This window comes from Staurois parvus, unplaced genomic scaffold (assembly GCF_062004578.1).
Source record: "Staurois parvus isolate SC_StPar_1 unplaced genomic scaffold, SC_StPar_1.0 ptg000232l, whole genome shotgun sequence".
Lineage (NCBI taxonomy): Eukaryota > Metazoa > Chordata > Amphibia > Anura > Ranidae > Staurois > Staurois parvus.
This window is the reverse complement of record NW_028318028.1, coordinates 9322419-9343798: the sequence shown is the minus strand read 5'-3', so window position 1 is coordinate 9343798 and position 21380 is coordinate 9322419. Positions and strand designations below refer to the sequence as shown.

At 45.6% G+C, this 21380-nt stretch overlaps 1 protein-coding gene across 1 annotated transcript in view; it reads left to right on the top strand.

The window, feature by feature from the left end:
* The first annotated feature begins 3513 nt into the window (after positions 1–3513).
* LOC149460356 (pre-mRNA-splicing factor ATP-dependent RNA helicase DHX16-like) overlaps positions 3514–21380 on the top strand; it is an 81605-nt gene continuing 63738 nt past the window's right edge. Inside the window, exons 1-2 of the mRNA XM_089679866.1 lie at positions 3514–3610; positions 13254–13479. Coding sequence (XP_089535992.1) covers positions 13282–13479 — 198 coding nt within the window. The 5' untranslated portion in view covers positions 3514–3610; positions 13254–13281. The remainder of the gene's footprint in view (positions 3611–13253; positions 13480–21380) is intronic.

Genomic DNA, 21380 nt, shown 5'->3' with positions numbered 1-21380 from the left:
TCTGAACAGAGCATTGCAGAGCTGAAGCAAAGGTATGTGCAGCGCGTTAGGCCTCCATGGGCCACCTTGGACTACCCTTGCTGAACTAGAAATCAAGACATCAGGTTGCATACCATTTTTTTCCCCTGTAGACAATTGTTCTTCACGGCTTTCTGAAATATATTTTGCAAACTCTTCATGGAGAATGAATGCACAGTTTCATATCAAAGAGAACCAGTCAGAATAGCCGTTCCTTGGCACAACCAAGACTGTCATCCAGAGTGGTGGCTGCCACTGCTTGACTCTCAGAGGAAGTGCCAATTCTAAGGATAGGGTGTCATATGACGTGATACTGCAGAGATGTGTTCTGCCCTGCAACTGGCACCTCTCCCAGGAGTCAGCAATGGCAGACACCAGCTTTATGTGACAGGTAAATGGGCACTTAGACAAGTTTCTTTAAAGCTGAACTCCATCCAAACAGCACAATATATAGAAAGAAATGTGTGATTTTGTTGGGCCACAATTGTGATTTACACAACCCATGCCACACTGAACAGCCAGCAGGGAGACACCACTTCCTCTATTACATTATCTCAGCCCCCAGCCTGCTGACCAAACAATGGTGAAGAAGTAGCAGACTGATAACCTCATGCTAAAGGTAGCCATACACTGCTAGATTTCTTTCGCTCAGCATGAGCTTTTATTGTAGAGCTATTGGTCTGACTCAGAAGGGGGTGTGACAGACTTCGGCAGAGAGACCACTGCTTCTGAACAGAGAGCAAAGGTTCTTCTCTGCAGCATGATGGCAGGATATAGGCTTTTCTACTGCACAGCAGGAGGTGAGCAGCAACTGCAGTCTATGATTGTCCTCTCTGGTCCATGGTCACCGCCCACCTCCTGCCGTGCAACCTGGTCACCCGGGGGTTGGGGAACCCTGCACCAATGAACAATTGAGAAAAGAAGTTTTGAATATATGTGACGGAGTCACTTTGGGTTTGGGGCCCATGGAACCCAGCTCACTTTGGAGAGGTGGGGAGACCTCTGTCTCAGCTCCCCATATCCCTCTTATGTGTAAGTCACCCTGTGCCTGTTAGGGGTACAGGGTGATCTGTCCTAATATTGGGGTGGGGGGTTGTGGATTGTTTAATGCCATGTGGTTGCATCCCACTGTTCTATTATTTGTCTTGCTTGGGAGCAAACTATTATGGGATGTATGTGTTTATGTGTATTGGCTTGGTGGCGGGTTGTCTCCAGCAGCCCTCCCTACTGATGGGACTGTTTGCTGGTGTGAAGTTTGAATATCTGTGTGTCTCTTCTTGCTAAGTGTAGATTGCCCCGCCCTGTATCCTTATGCAGGGAGGGGGAATTGTCCCCTTAGTGTATAAAAAGCCAGGTCGAGTTTCAAATAAAGAGTTCCATGTTCAGACTGGTGTCATCTAGTCTTGTATGGTCGGCTGTGGTGTCTGTTGTCGGTGTTCGGACGAGGAAGCGGTATTATAATGGAAGTACCCAAGAGCAGTCTGGGGTCGGTTCCGTTACAATATACATACACTTTAAGACTTGGTATACAAGGTGCTCAGCACTGCCAGCATTCCCAGTACAATCCCAGTAGGGAAAGCTCCAGGGGAACACGGTTTAGTCCCCCTGGCCTGCCAAGCCCAGGGTGGCCTGATAGCTGCAGACCATTTTATTATTATAGCATGGCACAATGAAATGTATGTTTCGGGGAACATATGTACTAAGCTGTCTGGATAAGGATAGGTTAAGGCCCCATTCACCTTGCATCTTGTGACTGTGCATCTTTTGTGTGTCACACATAGGGCAGACCATTTATTTGAATGGGCTGCCCTACTTACGATAAAAGAGACTCCTGGACCTCTTTTGGGCATAGAGCTTGGCACATGTTTTAGCACGGTTGCTATGCATGAAAATGAACATCTTCTGGCCGTGTTTAGGGTGCCATTAACAATGAATGGCACTACTACCATGACATGCATTTTTTGTGCATTTCGTGAACGCATGCAGAAGCATTTTCATTCATGGACAGCGCAGATGTACATGGCTACAAAGTCTGAATTCACATTGACTTGCAGTAAAATACAGGGAAAATGCATCTATTTCCATCCATTTTGGCCCCTTTCACACCTGACCATTTTGCAGCATGAAGCTCCAAAATGCTTGAGGAGCAAATATAAATTATTCTCAATGGAGTTGCTTCACATCTCCACTCCAAGTAGCCTGAAGCTCAAACACGTTCTGGAACATTTTTTGTAGCTCAAACTTGGCAGATTTACATGTTTTTGGTGGCGTTTTTATACCTATAGAAATGAATGGAAACGCACGATTTGTGTTTTTTTTGCACGTATTCGTGCAATTTTCTGCTCAAATAAAAAAAAATAGTAATATATGAAAAAATAAAATGCAAAATAAATACACAAATAAACATCATCAATAAAAAAAATATGTAATAATATATTATTAACCCCTATTCTAATTATAATAAAATAAAAACTCAAAATAATAATAATAATAATATATTGTGTGTTAGGATGTTTTATTTTACTATTTTTAATAATTTATTGGGGGTTAATGTTAAATTTATATTACATAGTATTCATTAATGATTATTTGTATTTATTTTGCATTTATTCATTTTGTTAATAGCACCCTAAACCCTAACAAAAAAAAAAAAAAAAAGGAGGAGGAAGAAGAAGGAGGAGGAGGAGGAGGAGGAGGAAGAAGAGGAGGAGGAGGAAGAGGAAGAAGAGGAGGAGGGAGAGGAGGAGGAAGAAGAGGAAGAGGAGGAGGAAGAAGAGGAGGAAAATATTAACCCTAATACTAACCCTAACCTATCCTTAACTCTAACCCCTTACTGTAGCAAAAAAAAATAAAAATAAAAAAAAAAGAAGTAAAAGCTGATGGAAAAGCTAACAAAGCTGAAAGACCTAGTTCTCTATTAGCTAAAAAAACACACACAAATCACGCAAGAAATGTGCGCAAAAACTGCTTGAATTCACTATGCTCATGCAGCCTGAATTATGTGTTTTTTCTACATACACCACTAGCTCATTAAAAATAAACATGCCGCTTTAACACCGCTCCTTCCAGTAATGCCACTACGGCGTGTACAGACCATTCGAAAAATACATAAACAGCTATTATCGATTACACGTGTGAATGGGCCAGAGAAGGCTGGGATCACTTTCTTCAGGGAAAGAGGGGCTGCAAATGTAAGGAAGCCAAGCATCCATGTCTACGCCAGTCACTTGTCCTGAACCTGTCCTACGTGAGCCAAGCTCCCCTGTTTACGTACGTGAGCCAAGCTCCCCTGTTTACGTACGTGAGCCAAGCTCCCCTGTTTACGTACCCTACGCCAACAAACCTTCTAAGTATCCTTGGATAACGCTCATCCTACGCACTCTCTACGCTAGTTCACTTTGCTTTTGTGCGCAATGTCCGGCCCCCCGACCCACGTGGCGTCTCTGCGTAGAGCAGCTGAAACGCAGCGTGCGTTCCAGAACACGGAAGTGTAGTGGAAATTGTGGACTATGTCATCATTAAGCGCCGAAGGATGCTTTTACGGTAGCTGAATGTGAGGGGAGCAAGGGAACAGAGGTGGCTGTTTTACATGGTGAGTATTAGAAGGACTAGAGATGGAGCCCTCACCATTGACTAGGGACAGAGGCTGGTGGGAAAGGCAAGCTGGGACTTGTAGTGGAGAGAAGACACAATGGGGTTTATTTACTATACTGTAGAGTACAAAATCAGGCTCACGTCTGCAAAGTAACCAATCAGCTTCTAACCTTATCTTGTTCAATTAGGCTTTGGCAATAAAACCTGGAAGCTGATTGGTTTCCATGCAGAAGTGAGCCTGATTTTGCACTCTCCAGCTTTAGTAAATAAACCCCATGGGTCCAATGAAGTGTCGTGTATTTATAGACGTGGAGAGTGCTGACCAGTGAGAAGAATACTGCTTGCCTTCTGACCACAATTAACTCCAACATTTAAAGTGGAACTCTAGGTGTGGGAAAATAATCTCCACCAGGTGACCTGTGTACATATATAGTCCCCATTCACTCCTGTGCAATGTGCATTTGTCCTGCTATAGTATATGGCAGCCTATTCACTTGGGCTGTCAAATGCTCCAAAGCAGCTCCTGTGTGTTTTGGTGTGACAAATGGCGTCTGCTAGCTGCATTTGGGTTGTAATAAAACTGGAACTACACCCATCAATTTAATGGTTTCAGAAATCAGTTACGTTCCCGGCTTGCCAGGAATGATAACTGTCACAGTTGCCTGTGTTTTCAAGCAAATTGTCAAATGGCTGGTGTCATAACTGATCACATGTGCTGCACCATGGCAACTGCAGATCAAACAGAGGCCAAGATGGCAGCTTCCTTGGCTGAAAAGGAAAAGAGGGTTTCTGTTTTAGGAAATGAGGCCCATTCAAACATTTGTGTGCCGGAAACGTACACAAATCGTGCATTGTTTTGCCATTATTTCTTACTGACACCCTAAATGCTGCCAGCAGATCCATGTTTTATCACAAAAACAAACGAGCAAGGCCCACTGCCAAAAAAAGGTGTAGGAGCTATTTTGGCATGCGTAGGGCAGCCTATTCAAGGGAATAGGTTGTCATATGCTGTTGCATGACAAACGCACAAAAAAAGTGTGTAAAAATGTGCACAGTGCAGGTGTGAATTGGGCTTAATGACACTGCAAGCATTTTTTGGTGCATTTTTGAGAAAAGTGCGGAGAAATGCACGTTTTTTCAATGCGGTCCCAGAACACAGATGTGTGAATGGGTCCTAAAGGTGTTGGAACTTCAGAGCAGATTCATCCCTGTTCTGAGGTCTCCATGTCCTTCCTCAGGCTGACTGACATTTCCAGAAAAATTAGCTTGCATCCTTTGAACCCCTCTCTAACCACAACCCCCATTTTTTGTAGTTCAATGAGCTGCGGGCTCGGTAATTTCCCACGCCTGCATCTCACATGACCCAGCACACAGCTCACTGGAGTATAGAAAGCGAGAGTTCAGATTAGCAAGGAGTTTGGAGGGTGACTACGTTCGTTCGGGACTTTCAGCAGACATTACCTAGTGAAGAATTGATTACTGTCATTTAATACATACAGACCTAGAAGATTCTGCACCAGAGAATGTTTGGTGAATATCACATTCACCCCTCGTCAGGTTGTTTTTTGTTGTCTTTGTCACATTGGGGTGATTTCCCTTCATTTCCTGTCCCAGAGATGCAACAGAGAAGAAGAAGAAATCTCTACAAACTTAGAGGAAGTCCCTACCAAGACAGTTGTCACTAGAACTAGTGTCCCCATTCCAAGATTTTTCCTGTATGCCTGTTCTGTGGACTTCTAGCAATGAGTTCAGGCATGTTCAGATATGAATCTGAACCTGCCTGAGTTATTCTGCCTGAAAACTGTCAAAGTGAAAGGCAGTCATAGGCAGCCCAGGTATTCCCGGCTTTGCAGCTGCTCATTTGCAAGAGGCATGTATAGGCGTGGCTGCGGGGCAGGTGATGGCTCGGCTGCCTATGTGGTCCTAATGCTTCTCCACAGCATAAGGATTACTAATAATCAATGTTGATTGAGAGAGTGAAGTTCTGCTTCAAGAAGATTAGTGTGCTGTAACTGCCCTGATCACCAATGTCACCGGGAGATGAAAGTGAGAGTAAATCCAAAATTTTGAGTAGTCCCCAGAACAGAAATAGAGGGGAAACCTTCCAATGAGTACACTTGTTTCTGTGACAACATCTGTGAGCAAATCTTTTTCACATTGGAAAGATATCCTCTCACTTTTTGCACAGTCTACAGGACAGGAAGCAAAGGAAATTGCTCTCAAACAGAGATGCCAAAAAAAAAGTTTATATCCCTCCCTTACTCTACCTACAAAATGCCAGATCTCAATCCAGGACTGTGCCAAGAGCACTGGCTGGCTCTCTTTGCTCTCTCTCTTTCCTCACTGGGCATGGAGGCAGCAGCGGGAGCTGAAAATCACAGCCTGTGAGGAAGAAGCAGGGGACAGGGCTCAGCCCTGCTCTGTGTATCAATGGACACAAAGACCGTGGCTTGGGATCAAGCCTGCATGAGTGCCCCTATAGCAGGCGTCTTGCTATGGGGGCAATCGGAAGAGGGAGGATCCAGGACTGCCGGCGGAGGACCTGAGAAGAGGAGTAAGTATACCATATATGTTATTTAAAACAAATTCCCTTTACATTCACTTTAAAGGAGACGTTCATCTTTTGTAACGTGTTACACTCATATTCAGAGCACCATCCCCCCATGATCCCCCATTTTGACAGCAAATGGGGAATCTTCTCCCTCCACTCTCTGCCACAATCTAAAAAAAAATGTGGCCTTGCAGGGCTCTGTCCACCTAGCTTCGTCATTCCTTTACAGCAGTGGTTCTTAACCTTTCTAATGCCGCGACCCCTTAATACAGTTCCTCATGTTGTGGTGACCCCCAACCATAAAATTATTTTCGTTGCTACTTCATAACTGTAATTTTGCAGTGGGAGGAGTAGTGCCATGTCATTGGTGTCAGTGGAAGGAGTAGTGCCCCATCACTGATGTCAGTGGGATGAATAGTGCCCCATCGTTGGTATCAGTGGGAGGAATAGTGCCCCATCGTTGGTATCAGTGGAAGGAATAGTGCCCCATCACTGGTGTCAGTGGGAGGAATAGTGCCCCATCACTGGTGTCAGTGGGAGGAATAGTGCCCCATCACTGGTGTCAGTGGGAGGAATAGTGCCCCATCACTGGTGTCAGTGGGAGGAATAGTGCCCCATCACTGGTGTCAGTGGGAGGAATAGTGCCCCATCGTTGGTATCAGTGGGAGGAATAGTGCCCCATCGTTGGTATCAGTGGGAGGAATAGTGCCCCGTCACTGATGTCAGTGGGATGAATAGTGCCCCATCACTGGTGTCAGTGGGAGGAATAGTGCCCCATCACTGGTGTCAGTGGGAGGAATAGTGCCCCATCACTGGTGTCAGTGGGAGGAATAGTGCCCCATCACTGGTGTCAGTGGGAGGAATAGTGCCCCATCGTTGGTGTCAGTGGGAGGAATAGTGCCCCATCGTTGGTGTCAGTGGGAGGAATAGTGCCCCATCGTTGGTATCAGTGGGAGGAATAGTGCCCCATCGTTGGTATCAGTGGGAGGAATAGTGCCCCATCGTTGGTGTCAGTGGGAGGAATAGTGCCCCATCGTTGGTGTCAGTGGGAGGAATAGTGCCCCATCGTTGGTGTCAGTGGGAGGAATAGTGCCCCATCGTTGGTGTCAGTGGGAGGAATAGTGCCCCATCGTTGGTGTCAGTGGGAGGAATAGTGCCCCATCGTTGGTGTCAGTGGGAGGAATAGTGCCCCATCGTTGGTGTCAGTGGGAGGAATAGTGCCCCATCGTTGGAGTCAGTGGGAGGAATAGTGCCCCATCGTTGGTGTCAGTGCGAGGAATAGTGCCCCATCATTGGTGTCAGTGGGAGGAGTAGTGCCCCATCACTGGTGTCAGTGGGAGGATTAGTGCTCCATCACTGGTGTCAGTGGGGGGAGTAGTGCCCCATCACTGGTGTCAGTGGGAGGAGTAGTGCTCCATCACTGGTGTCAGTGGGAGGAATAGTGCCACATCATTGGTGTCAGTGGGAGGAATAGTGCCCCATCATTGGTGTCAGTGGGGGGAGTAGTGCCCCATCATTGGTGTCAGTGGGGGGAGTAGTGCCCCATCATTGGTGTCAGTGGGGGGAGTAGTGCCCCATCATTGGTGTCAGTGGGGGGAGTAGTGCCCCATCATTGGTGTCAGTGGGGGGAGTAGTGCCCCATCATTGGTGTCAGTGGGAGGAATAGTTCCCCATCACTGGTGTCAGTGGGGGGAGTAGTGCCCCATCACTGGTGTCAGTGGGAGTAGTGCCCCATTACTGGTGTCAGTGGGAGGAATAGTGCCACATCATTGGTGTCAGTGGGAGGAATAGTGCCCCATCATTGGTGTCAGTGGGAGGAATAGTGCCCCATCATTGATGTCAGTGTGGTGGAGGGGAGAATAGTGCCCCATCATTGGGGTCGGGGGGGGGGGGGGGGAAATAGTGTCCCATCGTTGGTGTCAGTGGGGGGAGGAATAGTGCCCCATCATTGGTGTCAGTGGGAGGAATAGTGCCCCATCATTGATGTCAGTGTGGTGGAGGGGAGAATAGTGCCCCATCATTGGGGTCAGGGGGGGGGGAAATAGTGCCCCATCGTTGGTGTCAGTGGGGGGAGGAATAGTGCCCCATCGTTGGTGTCAGTGGGGGGAGGAATAGTGCCCCATCGTTGGTGTCAGTGGGGGGGAGGAATAGTGCCCCATCGTTGGTGTCAGTGGGGGGAGGAATAGTGCCCCATCGTTGGTGTCAGTGGGGGGAGGAATAGTGCCCCATCGTTGGTGTCAGTGGGGGGAGGAATACTGCCCCATCGTTGGTGTCAGTGGGGGGAGGAATAGTGCCCCATCGTTGGTGTCAGTGGGGGGAGGAATAGTGCCCCATCGTTGGTGTCAGTGGGGGGAGGAATAGTGCCCCATCGTTGGTGTCAGTGGGGGGAGGAATAGTGCCCCATCGTTGGTGTCAGTTGGGGGAGGAATAGTGCCCCATCGTTGGTGTCAGTGGGGGGAGGAATAGTGCCCCATCGTTGGTGTCAGTGGGGGGAGGAATAGTGCCCCATCGTTGGTGTCAGTGGGGGGAGGAATAGTGCCCCATCGTTGGTATTAGTGACACAAATGATGGGGCACTATTCCTCCCACTGACACCAATGATACTTACCTTGCTGACCCCTGCTCCAGCCTGGGCTCGCTCTCTCACTTACCTGTCAGCTGTCTTCCTTCTCTGGCCGTTCTCCTCTTCACTCGCTCCGGCAGCTCCCTCGATCTTCTTTGATGTACGCGCGCTGCCGCTCGGCTCCTCCTCTCCAAGCTCCACCTCCTCGCCGGTGATTGGCCGCCTCTGTGCCTCTCCTGAGCTACAGTTCCGGTGGCCAATCAGCGGCGAGGAGGCGGAGCTGCTGAGCGACCACGGAGGTGTGGCCAGGTGACAGGAGCAGCGTATCATCCCGCCCACACATCGCCTGAGACGGAGGAGCGGTGTCTCGGTTCCTAAGACCATCGGAAATATGTGTTTTCCGATGGTCTTAGGCGACCCCTGGGAAATGGTCGTTCGACCCCCAAAGGGGTCGCGACCCCCAGGTTGAGAACCGCTGCTTTACAGTGTTTGTGACTGGGAAAACTACAAGTACTCAGCCTTTGAGGCTGATGGCTTGTAGTTCTACCAGGGAGCTGTTGAACGCTCTAGTAGTTCATTGAGTCTTCCTGTCAGTGTGTAATAGCCTGCCCGAATCAGAGGTACGGGCAGACAGCTACACAGTTTGCAGGACTGTGGCATTAAACCCACAAGCTGCTGATCGTGGGTGCAATGCTTTACAGGTTTCTAACATAAAAAAAAAAAATGCATAGTTTTTTACCTGCAAAAATATATGCATTTATTATTTTTTGTAAAGGTGAACTTACCTTTTGAACATGTAGTTATGCCTACATAGGGCAGTATCTTTTGTTTTCACTAGGACTCTTGGGCAAAGTTGGGTAGTATTTGCTATGGCAAAGGCAAATGGGCAGGACTGATGTTTGCATCTGCTTTTCATCTGACTCTTCTGTCTTTCTTTCTTACTTAAAGCTACCCCTGCCCCCTCTTCCTGAAGCTCAGCTCTTCCAGTTTGGCTTCCAGGATTCACTGTATACTGTACAAAGAAACATACAAGCGTCATATAAGTGTAGCAGTAAATAAATACAAGTCACTGACAAAAAGGAGGTAATAAAAAGCTCATCAGTATACAGTGGATATAAAAAGTCTACACACCCCTGTTAAGATGTCGGATTTCTGTTACTTAAAAAAATGAGACAAAGATAAATAATTTCAGAACTTTTTCCACCTCTAATATAACCTATAAACAGTACAACTCAGTTGAACAACAAACAGAAATCTTTTAGGTGGAGGGAAGTAAAAACAAAAAACTAAAATAATATGGTTGCATAAGTGTGCACACCCTTAAACTAATACTTTGTGGAAGCACTTTTTGATGTGAATCCAGCAGTCTTTTTGGCTATGAGTCTATCAGCATGGCACATCTTGACTTGGCAATATTTGTCCACTCTTCCTTGCAAAATCACTCCAAGTCTGTCTTTGGCATCTCCTGTGCACAGCCCTCTTCAGATCACCCCACAGATTTTCCATCAGATTCAGGTCTGGGCTCTGGCTGGGCCATTCCAAATCTTCTTCTGGAGAAGCCATTTCTTTGTTGATTTGGGTGTATGCTTTGGGTGGTTTTCATGCTGAAAGATGAAGTTCCTCTTCATGTTCAGCTTTCTAGCAGAAGTCTGAAGGTTTTGTGCCAATATTGACTGGTATTTGGAACTGTTTATAATTCCCTCTACCTTGACTAAGGCCCCATTTCCAGCTGAAGAAAAATAGCCCCAAAGCATGATGCTGTCACCACCATGCTTCACTGTGGGTATGGTGTTCTTTTGGTGATGTGCAGTGTTGTTTTTGTGCCAAACATATCTTTTGGAATTATGGCCAAAAGGTTCCACCTTGGTTTCATCAGGCATAACACATTTCCCACATGCTTTTGGGAGACTTCAGATATGTGTTTGCAAAATTTAGCTGGGCTTGGATGTTTTCTTCATAAGAAAAGGTTTCCGTTTTGCCACTCTACCCCATGGCCCAGACATATGAAGAATGTGGGAGATTTTTGTCACATGTACCACACAGCCAGTACTTGCCAAATATTCCTGCAGCTCCTTTAATGTGGCTGTAGGCCTCTTGGCAGCCTCCCAGACCAGTTTTATTCTCGTCTTTTCATCAATTTTGGAGGGACATCCAGTTCTTGGTAATGTCACTGTTGCGCCATATTTTATTCACTTGATAACTATCTTCACTGTGTTCCATGGCATATCTAATGCCTTGAAAATTCTTTTGTACCCTTCTCTTGACTGATACCTTTTAACAATTAGATCCCTCTTGTAATTTGGAAGCTCTGTGCAGACCATGGCTTTTGCTGTAGGATGCAACTAAGAAAATGTCAGGAAAGACCTACTAGAATAGCTGAACTTTTTATGGGGTTAATCAGATGCACTTTAAATGATGGCAGGTGTGTACTGACTCCTGTATAACATGATTTTGAATGTGATTGCTTAATTCTGAACACAGCTACATGCCTAGTTATAAGAGGGTGTGCACATATGCAACCACATTATTTTAGTTTTTTATGTTTTCTTCCCCCCCTGAAAGATTTCAGTTTGTTTTTCAATTGAGTTGTACAGTTTATAAGTCACATTAAAGGTGGAAAAAGTTCTGAAATTATTTCTTTGTCTAATTTTTTTACATTTTAAAAGGGGTGTGTAGACTTTTTATATCCACTGTATCACTGTAAAGGGTGTCTGGTATGCTGACTCCAGCCACAGATGATAAAATGAACACCGGAGGTTCCTATGGAGCGGCCCCAGCTGGGAATCAAAGCCTTCTGGGGACAGCAGGGGTGGTGGACGTGATTTCACCAATGACACGATGTAGGTATAGCGACACGTTTGCGGAGCGTGCATGCGCCTTTAGGCCATTCGGCATTAGGTAGGATGTGGTATATAAGGGCATCAGTGGCCGTAAAACAAGACGTCCTGGCTGATCCGGTGCAACCCACAAAAAACAACAGATGACGAAACAATAGAATTAGATGACAGCAACTATAAACCTAAAAACAGATTGAAACAATAAAAATCTTGGTACTTACAATTGATGAATTCATTAAGTCTGTCATTACCAAAAAACCATCCCCCTGAGAAAAATGCAGAAGCGAAACTTGTGTATAAAGATAAGTAAATTTAAAACATGGTTAAATTAATAAAAATAAAATTAGTGTGAAGCCACATACAATAATGTTAATCATAAAAAGAGGCAGGAAGAAAACATCATGGAGCTGTATCCATATCAGTCTTACAGCACAGTTGGTGGAACCATAATAAGTATTTTGTATATGTATCCAACTATAAATATATATTCATAAAAAATATGAATATACTGTAGTATGTGTGTAAGGGTTATGCCCAAGGAAACATGAATATTACAACTAAAAAATATAACTGAAATAGGATAAAACTAAAAAATTTAAGACAGACAGAAAAAATAACTGTTTGATTATATTGGGTTAAAAATGAATGTCTATTTCACCATACTGACTCTATGTCCTCGTTGAGGCCCTTCGGTGCAAGCATGTCCAGTGTTTATATGTAGAAGATCTCCCTTTGCCAGGGATGTTTGCAGTGCATTGCCGCAGGAAACATGCCACCAGGAGGATGCCGAATGGCCTGAAGAAGGAGCGTGCATACCTTGCAAATGTGTCGCCAACCTACATCACATCTTTGGTGGCATCACATCCACCTCCCCTGCTGTCCGCAGAAGGCTTTGATTTCCAGCTTGGGCCGCTCCATTGGAATCTCCAGTGCTTGCTTTACCATCTGCGATATGCATCTGAGTCAGCATACCAAACGCCCTTTTCAGTGATATACTGATGAGCTTTTATTACCTCCATTTTGTGAGTTGCTTTCTTAGTGCAATACATTTGTTTATTTACTGCTACACTTAAATGGCGCTTGTGTGTTTCTTTGTATCGTTTGCACTGCAACGAGGCTTCTACGTCTAAATACAAGCTGTCTGAAGTGTGTGCACCCTCCATGGACTTTATATTTCATTGATAGACTTTGGACTTTATAAGGGACCATTCACTCTAGGAACTGCATGTGAATCACACAAACTCTGTGTGATCCACATGCAGTTCTGTGAAGTGCAGTTTCAGCCCATTCATTTTGAATGGGCTGAAATCTCACCGCACCGCTCCAAAAGTAGTGCATACACTACTTTTTTAAAGGATAAGTTCACCTTTGGGAACATGTTCTATTTTCCACTCGTTTTTACGGTGAAACCTGTAACATGTTCCCATTGCTGCAGCTGCTGTCTGATTATTACTTTTGTACCATGCGATCCGATGCAGGCAAACAGTGTGTTTGTGACCTGCATGTGGTGTTAACTTTTAACTGACCCCTGGAGCAGATCACAAAGGCAATGCAATCAGAATGTAATGCAGGAAGCTGCGTGGGAATATGGCTCTCCTGCACTGCATTCATGTGTGAACGAGCATCCAGATATCCCTGGGCTAGGTCTTTTGTGTCCTGCACTATATAATTTCTCCTTTTTTGTCTCCAAGATTCACTCTAACCTGCCATTGACTAAGAATGGATGTGGTGGAAGCGTGGGTGAAGGATCAGCTTCATGAAATTCTGGGTATGAGCGATCGTCATGTGGCCCAGTTCCTCGTTGGCACTGCTCGACGGAGTTCAAGCGCTGTAGATTTCCTAAGCCGTCTAAGTAGCACAGGAGTAATCGATATCACAGATAAAGTGAAACGCTTTGCAGAGGAACTCTGGATGAAGGTGAGAGCTCTCTGTGCTCTTCGTAGACTGTAGCGTGAAAAAACAATCAAAGGTATTAATTGGTCTGTCATTAGACTAAGAATACAGGATGTTTGATGTAAAATGTTAGTGATATTTATTGTGTGCTTAATTAGGCCTGTCTACAATGTGTTATATAGAAATTTAACTTAAATCTTACTGGTACGTATTTATTATGTTCATCAATCATTCCATCCTCTGTCTGCTATTGAAGGTAAACGTCACATACCAGTCATTATTAGAAAAGTAGTAACAATTCCCTTCTTAGAATTTTTCTATGCACTACTGACAACGTAAAACTTTATTAATGGAGTTCACATGCTGCTAAAGGTGTCCACACGTGTAATTTTTTTAGTCAATTTCAACTACTTTCGAGCCACTGGGATTTGGAAATATTGAAAATACACTGCTCAAAAAAATGAAAAGAAAAAACACATCAGATCTCAATGGGGAAAAAATATGCTGAATATCTATACTGATATGGACTGGGTGTCAGAGCCTGGGATCGAACTTGGTCCTTCTGCAGTGGGAGGCAATATCTCTTCTCACTGAGCTATCTGGAATGCTGGACAGCTCCCTTGACAATTCTTGGATAATCCTGCCTTGTGCCTTGATTTCTCTTGAACCTTGAACTCCTTGCTCCTCCAATGAACTTCCTTATAAAAGCCATGTCCATGCACTTCCTCCTTGCCAGATTATTGTGCTTTACCAGCCAATATCCCGCTTACTGTTCCTGCTGCTGTCTTTATCTACGTTACCGACCTTTGGCTTGCTACTGACTACGATTCTGCCTCATCCTATCTACTACCATTGGTGACCGACCCTTGGCTTGTGACTGACTCCGCTTTTGTTTGATCTCTGAACTGTTTGATCCGCTTTTGGTTTCCAGCCTACTCATTCCCTGGTGGGGTGATCCTGAGATCTGCGACCTGGCATTCACACACAGCCAAATCCATCTCCACCATTAGGAGCTCTGGGGAAGACCGGTGGATGCTTAGACCCCCGCACCTCAGGTGAGCCTGCGTCATTCCCAGGGTGGGCCGCTGGTGTACCAATTCTGCTGGTTTCAGGTAAGCCTTACAACTGCTGTAGCAACTGGTCTCTAAACCTGACCTTATATCGTGACAGAATAATCTGGCCCAAAACATGGAGGCCGCTATAGCAAATGCCATGGCTCCTGTCAGGCAGAAAATTTCAGAGCTGCAAGAGTTTGGTGTTACCTACCAAGAAAAATTTTCTGAACTGCAAGGTATAGTAGAAAGGCAACAGGGAGAGATTCAGGCTCTGCAGAGACAACTGCTGAACCGAGATGATCCTAGCTCCCATATGCCCCAGCCCCAACCAGCTAAGTTTAATGGAGACCGCCGCCACTACAGGGGTTTCCTTAATCAATGTCGTGTATATTTCCAAATGTACCCTGCTGCGTTTCCGTCAGAGAAAAAGAAGGTAATGTTTATTATTGGGCTTCTGACTGGGGAAGCTCTAGCTTGGGCCTCCCCTTATATAGAGCAGAACCATAGCATTCTGAATAATTTTGATACCTTTTTGACTGCAAAGAATCAGGTTTTTGATGATCCCAACCAGTTTGCTACTGCCGAAGCAAAATTGCATAGTCTGCGGCAGGGTAGACGCTCGGTCACTGAATATACAGCCGAATTCAGAAGTTGGATGGCAGATACCACTTGGAACCCTGCAGCACAAAAGAGCCAATTCCGCCAAGGGCTTTCTGAACAGATAAAGGATGAGCTTGCCAGAGTAGATATTCCTAATGATCTTGAGGAATTTATCCAATTGTGTATCCAAATCGATCAAAGGCTTACAGAAAGGAGGAAGGAGAGGTTGGGAATGTTTGGAAGTAATAGGGGCATGCATCTCTCTGCTAGTCCATTTGTTCAGCAGGATTCAAGAGTCTCTCTGAGTTCTAACACTCCTGAGCCTATGCAGGTTGATGCGATCAAGAGATCCATTTCCATCCAGGAGAAAGAGAAGACGTTCAGAGAACTTATGTCTTTATTGTGGGGATTCTGGTCATTATGCAATTAATTGTCCTAACAAGGTTAAAAGAACTATTGCTGTGACTGATGTGATTGAACCTGAACACATAAACTCTATAAGCCAGTCTGTCTCCCCACTGATTTCTGAAGAGAATAAAGTGAACTCACTACTTTCTCACTTTGTTATCCCTATTAAACTTGTATCTGAGGGCTGTGAAATCTCCTGCTCAGCTATGCTGGACTCCGGGGCGGGGGGGAACTTTATGGATATAGAGTTTGCCAACAGCAATAATATTCAAGCAAGAGACACATTTACCCCTATTGATATGGAGACAGTTGATGGGTCACCCTTATCTTCAGGACCTGTTACCCATAAAACGGTTCCTCTGGTTCTGTTGTTTGAGGCTGACCATTGTGAGACCATCAGCTTTCAGCGGATTACATCACCCAAGTTTCCCATCATTCTGGGCATTCCTTGGTTCTCCACTCACAATACTGCCATTTACTGGGGAGCACGAACTATAGATTTTACGTCCTCCCACTGTAAAAAATATTGCAAAAAACCTTGCCAACCAAGTCCGTCACCAACCAAGGAGGCGCTAAGTGATATAGTGGCTATCCAGTCATATGACAATTTGCCCCCACATTACCATGAGTTCCGGGATGTCTGTGACAAGAAAAATGCAGATAAATTGCCCCCTCTTCGCCCATATGATTGCCCCATTGAGCTGTTCCCAGGGGCAGAAATACCTTTTGGCCGCCTGTTCAATATGTCAGAACCTGAACTAAAAGTACTCGGGGAGTGGATCGATGATAATTTGGGAAAAGGCTTTATTATACACTCAACTTCTCCTGCAGGGGCAGTCCTGTTCTTCATTAAAAAGAAAGACTCCACCTTGCGTCTATGCATTGACTACCGAGACATGAATAAAATCACTATTAAAAACCGCTATCCATTACCCTTAATCTCAGAAATGTTGGAAAGACTTCGTTCTGCCAAGATCTTTACCAAGCTTGATCTACGAGGGACATATAACCTTGTCCGCATTCGTCGAGGAGACGAATGGAAGACTGCCTTCAGAACCAGGTATGGGCATTTTGAATCCTTGGTGATGCCGTTTGGACTCTGCAACGCCCCTGCAACATTTCAACATTTTATCAACGATGTCTTTCGTGATCTGTTGGACCAATTTGTAATTGCCTATCTCAGGCATGTCCAAAGTCCGGCCCGCGGGCCATTTATGGCCCGGGGGTCGGTTTAATACGGCCCTCCAACAGCCCTCCCTGCTCTGTGTAATGTGGCCCTCCCACGGCCCTCCCTTCTATGACAGACAGTCTTCTGCTTGAGAGCAGAGGGCAGTGCGCATGCCTGACTGCGGCGCGTTTTCCCTAGTCTGTGTAAATGCGGCTGTCGCACGGCCCTCCCTTCTGTGGCAGACAGTCTTCTGCTTGAGAGCAGTGCGCATGCGTGACTGCGCCGCGCTGGGAGCAACAGAGGGCGGTGATGTCAGGGCCGGGCTTCCAGTGTGAAGTGTGTTTCTCTTCCCCTCCCAGCTGCCGAGCAGAGACTTCAGCTACAGCTACCTTTTTCACCCTTCACATTAGTGCAGGTAAGTTTTTTTAAAATTTATTTTCAATACATTGTGAAAACTCAGCTGTCAGTTGATCTTAATGTTATGAAATGAAAAATATGTCGTTTGCAATTAACTTGACATAAAATAATTTATTTGCATTTAATTGTAATGGTTCAAAGAATGTTCGGAAAAATGTTCGGCCCTCCACCATGTTCACTTCATCCAATCTGGCCCTCTTTGAAAAAAGTTTGGACACCCCTGGCCTATCTGGATGATATCCTTATCTTTTTTGATAATTGGGAAGAACACTGCAAACATGTTTGCACAGTTTTCAAAAGATTAAGGAAAAATAGACTTTACATTAAATTGGAGAAATGTGAGTTTGAACAAACCCAAATCCAGTTCTTAGGCTATATCATTTCTCCGGAGGGAGTGAGCATGGACCCCGAGAAGGTCAAAGCAGTGGTAGATTGGTCAGCACCTAGAAATGTTAAGGAAATTCAACGTTTTGTCGGGTTTGCCAACTTCTACAGAAAATTTATAAGAAACTTCTCTAGAGTGATCGCACCAATCACCCAACTTACAAAGAAAGGGGTACCCTTCGTGTGGACCTCTGAGGCACAAGCTGCGTTTGAAAAGCTGAAGACTCTTTTCACTTTCGCACCAATCTTGGTACATCCCGATCCTGAACTACCCTTTATAGTGGAAGTGGATGCTTCCAATTCTGCCGTGGGAGCGATCCTGTCTCAGCGAAGTGATGAAAAGATGCAGCTTCATCCTTGTGCCTATTTTTCCCATTTGATGTCTCCAGCCAAAATAAATTACGACATTGGGAACAAAGAGCTACTGGCAATTAAGGAAGCCTTTTCGGAATGGAGGCATCTACTAGAAGGGGCTAATCACCCTGTAACTGTTCTCACTGACCATAAGAATCTGGAATTTGTTCGCTCGGCCAAGAGAGTGTCTTCTAGACAAGCACGTTGGTCGCTATTCTTTTCCAGATTTTATCATTTCATATCGACCTGGATCGAGGAATGGCAAAGCCGATGCCTTATCAAGGATGCTGTCTGAGCCTCCCCAGGATGTAATACCGAATGTTCGATTCTAACCCAAAAGAACTTTCTAGGGGCCACAAGTGCAAAGACATTCTTGAATCTTCTCAAAGAGGGGTATGAGAACGACCCACTTCTCAGTGATACTCCTAGAGACATTAACCTTGAGTACAAGAACGGGTTTTGGACTCTAGAGCATCGTCTCTATGTACCTAAGTCGGCTTGGATGGAAGTCCTCAAATTAGTGCATGACTCCAAACTGGTGGGACACTTTGGGATGTCAAAAACAGAGGATCTTCTGGCACGTTCCTTCTGGTGGCCTTGTTATAAGAAAGATATCAAAAGCTACGTGGCCTCTTGTTTGACATGCGCACGTCATAAGACACCCCGAGCTTCTCCTTTGGGGTTGCTCCAACCACTTCCTGTTCCATCAAGGCCTTGGGAGTCAATTTCTATGGACTTTATAGTCGAATTACCTCCTTCAAGAGAAATGACTACGATCTTGGTAGTTGTCGACCGCCTTACTAAAATGGCTCATTTCATACCGGTTAAGGGGGTACCGTCTGCTAAACAAACTGCGGAGTTGATGGTTCAAGATGTTTTTAAATTACATGGAATCCCTGATGATGTGGTATCTGATAGAGGAGTACAATGTACTTCAAAATTTTGGAAAAGCTTTTGTTCAGCTTTAGGGGTAACCGTTAACCTGTCTTCTGCTTTTCATCCACAATCTAATGGTCAGACTGAGAGGACCAATCAAGTTATGGAACAGTACCTTCGGTGCTTCGTCAGTTATCTTCAGGATGACTCGGTGGACTATCTACCTATGGCAGAGTTTGCCTATAACAATGCTAAACATAGCTCCACTTCCCAAAGCCCCTTTTTCCTTAATATGGGGTATCATCCAGTTTTTATCCCGGATCTCCCTATCACAACTCAAATTCCTGCTGTTGCCAACAGATTAACTACATTGCAGGAGATTCAGGCGAAGTTGATCGAGACCTTGGGGAAGGCTCAGGAAAATTATAAAAGGGCTGCCGACAGTCATTGCAGATCACTTCCTATCTTTCATGTGGGCGACAAGGTTTGGCTATCTACCAAAAATCTGAAGGTTCATGTTCCAGCTGCAAAGTTGGGCCAAAAGTTTGTTGGACCTTTCCAGATTTCTGCTCGGATCAACCCAGTCACCTTTCGCTTAAAACTTCCTGACAGTATGAAGATTCACCCTGTGTTTCATGTATCACTTTTCAAACCATTTCATGAAAATCCTTTCTCTGGAAGAATTCTTCCTCCTCCTCCACCTGTTGAGGTACAGGGTGAAGAAGAATATGTGGTAGAGAAGATTCTTGATTCTAGGATGTTTAGAGGAAAATTGCAGTATCTTGTCCAATGGGAAGGATATGGGCAAGAGGAAAATTCTTGGGAGCCTGAAGAAAACGTCCATGCTCCTAGATTGACAGAGAAATTCACCAGAGGTTTCCTCACAAGCCTGGTCCTAAGACGTCCAGGGGACGTCCTGTGAGGAGGGGAGTACTGTCAGAGCCTGGGATCGTACCTGGTCCTTCTGCAGTGGGAGGCAATGTCTCTTCTCACTGAGCTATCTGGAATGCTGGACAGCTCTCTTGACAATTCTTGGATAATCCTGCCTTGTGCCTTGATTTCTCTTGAACCTTGAACTCCTTACTCCTCCCATGAACTTCCTTATAAAAGCCATGTCCATGCACTTCCTCCTTGCCAGATTATTGTGCCTTACCAGCCAATATCTCGCTTACTGTTCCTGCTGCTGTCTTCATCTACGTTACCGACCTTTGGCTTGCTACTGACTACGATTCTGCCTCATCCTATCTACTACCATTGGTGACCGACCTTTGGCTTGTGACTGACTCCGCTTCCGTTTGATCTCTGAACTGTTTGATCTGCTTTTGGTTTCCAGCCTACTCATTCCCTGATTGGGTGATCCTGAGATCTGCGACCTGGCATTCACACACAGCCAAATCCTTCTCCACCATTAGGAGCTCTGGGGAAGACCGGTGGATGCTTAGACCCCGCACCTCAGGTGAGCCTGTGTCATTCCCAGGGTGGGCCGCTGGTGTACCAGTCCTGCTGGTTTCAGGTAAGCCTTACAACTGCTGTAGCAACTGGTCTCTGAACCTGACCTTATATCGTGACACTGGGTAATGTGTTAGGAACGTAAGGATGTCCCATCGTTTGATGGAAATGAAAATGATCAACCTACAGAGGACTGAATTCAAAGACACCCCGAAAATCAAAGTGAAAAAATGATGCAGCAGGCTAGTCCATTTTGCATAATTTATTGCAGCAACTCAAAATGGTGCTCAGTAGTTTGTATGGCTCCCACTTGCCTGTATGCATGCCTGACAACGTCTGTGCATGCTCCTAATGAGACGACGGATGGTGTCCTGGGGTACTTCCTCCCAGATCTGGACCAGGGCATCACTGAGCTCCTGGACAGTCTGGGGTGCAACCTGGCGGCGTTGGATGGACCGAAACATGATATCCCAGAGGTTTTCTACTGGATTTAGTTCAGGCAAGTGTGGGGGCCATTCAGTGGTATCTATTCCTTCATCCTCCAGGAACTGCCTGCATACTCTCGCCACATGATGCCGGGCATTGTCGTGCACCAGGAGGAACCCAGGACTCACTGCACCAGTGTAGGGTCTGACAATGGGTCCAAGGATTTCATCCCAATACCTAATGGCAGTCAGGGTGCCATTGTCTAGCCTGTAGAAGTCTGTGCATCCCTCCATGAATATGCCTCCCCAGACCATCACTGACCCACCACCAAAACGGTCATGTTGAACAATGTTACAGGCAGAATAATGTTCTCCATGGCTTCTCCAGACCCTTTCATGTCTGTCAAATGTGCTCAAGGTGAACCTGCTCTCATCTTTGAAAAGCACAGGGCACCAGTGGCAGACCTGCCAATTCTGGTGTTTAATGGCAAATGCCAGTCAAGCTGTATGGTGCCGGACAGTGAGCATAGGGCCCACAAGAGGACATCGGGCCCTCAGGCCACCCTCCATGAACTCTGTTTCTGATTGTTTGGTCAGAGACATTCACACCGGTGGCCTGCTGGAGGTTATTTTGTAGGGCTCTGGCAGTGCTCATCCTGTTCCTCCTTGCACAAATGAGCAGATACTGGTCCTCCCAATGGGTTTAAGGACCTTCTACGGCCCTGCCCAGCTCTCCTAGAGTAATTGCCTGTCTCCTGGTATCTCCTCCATGCTCTTGAGACTGTGCCG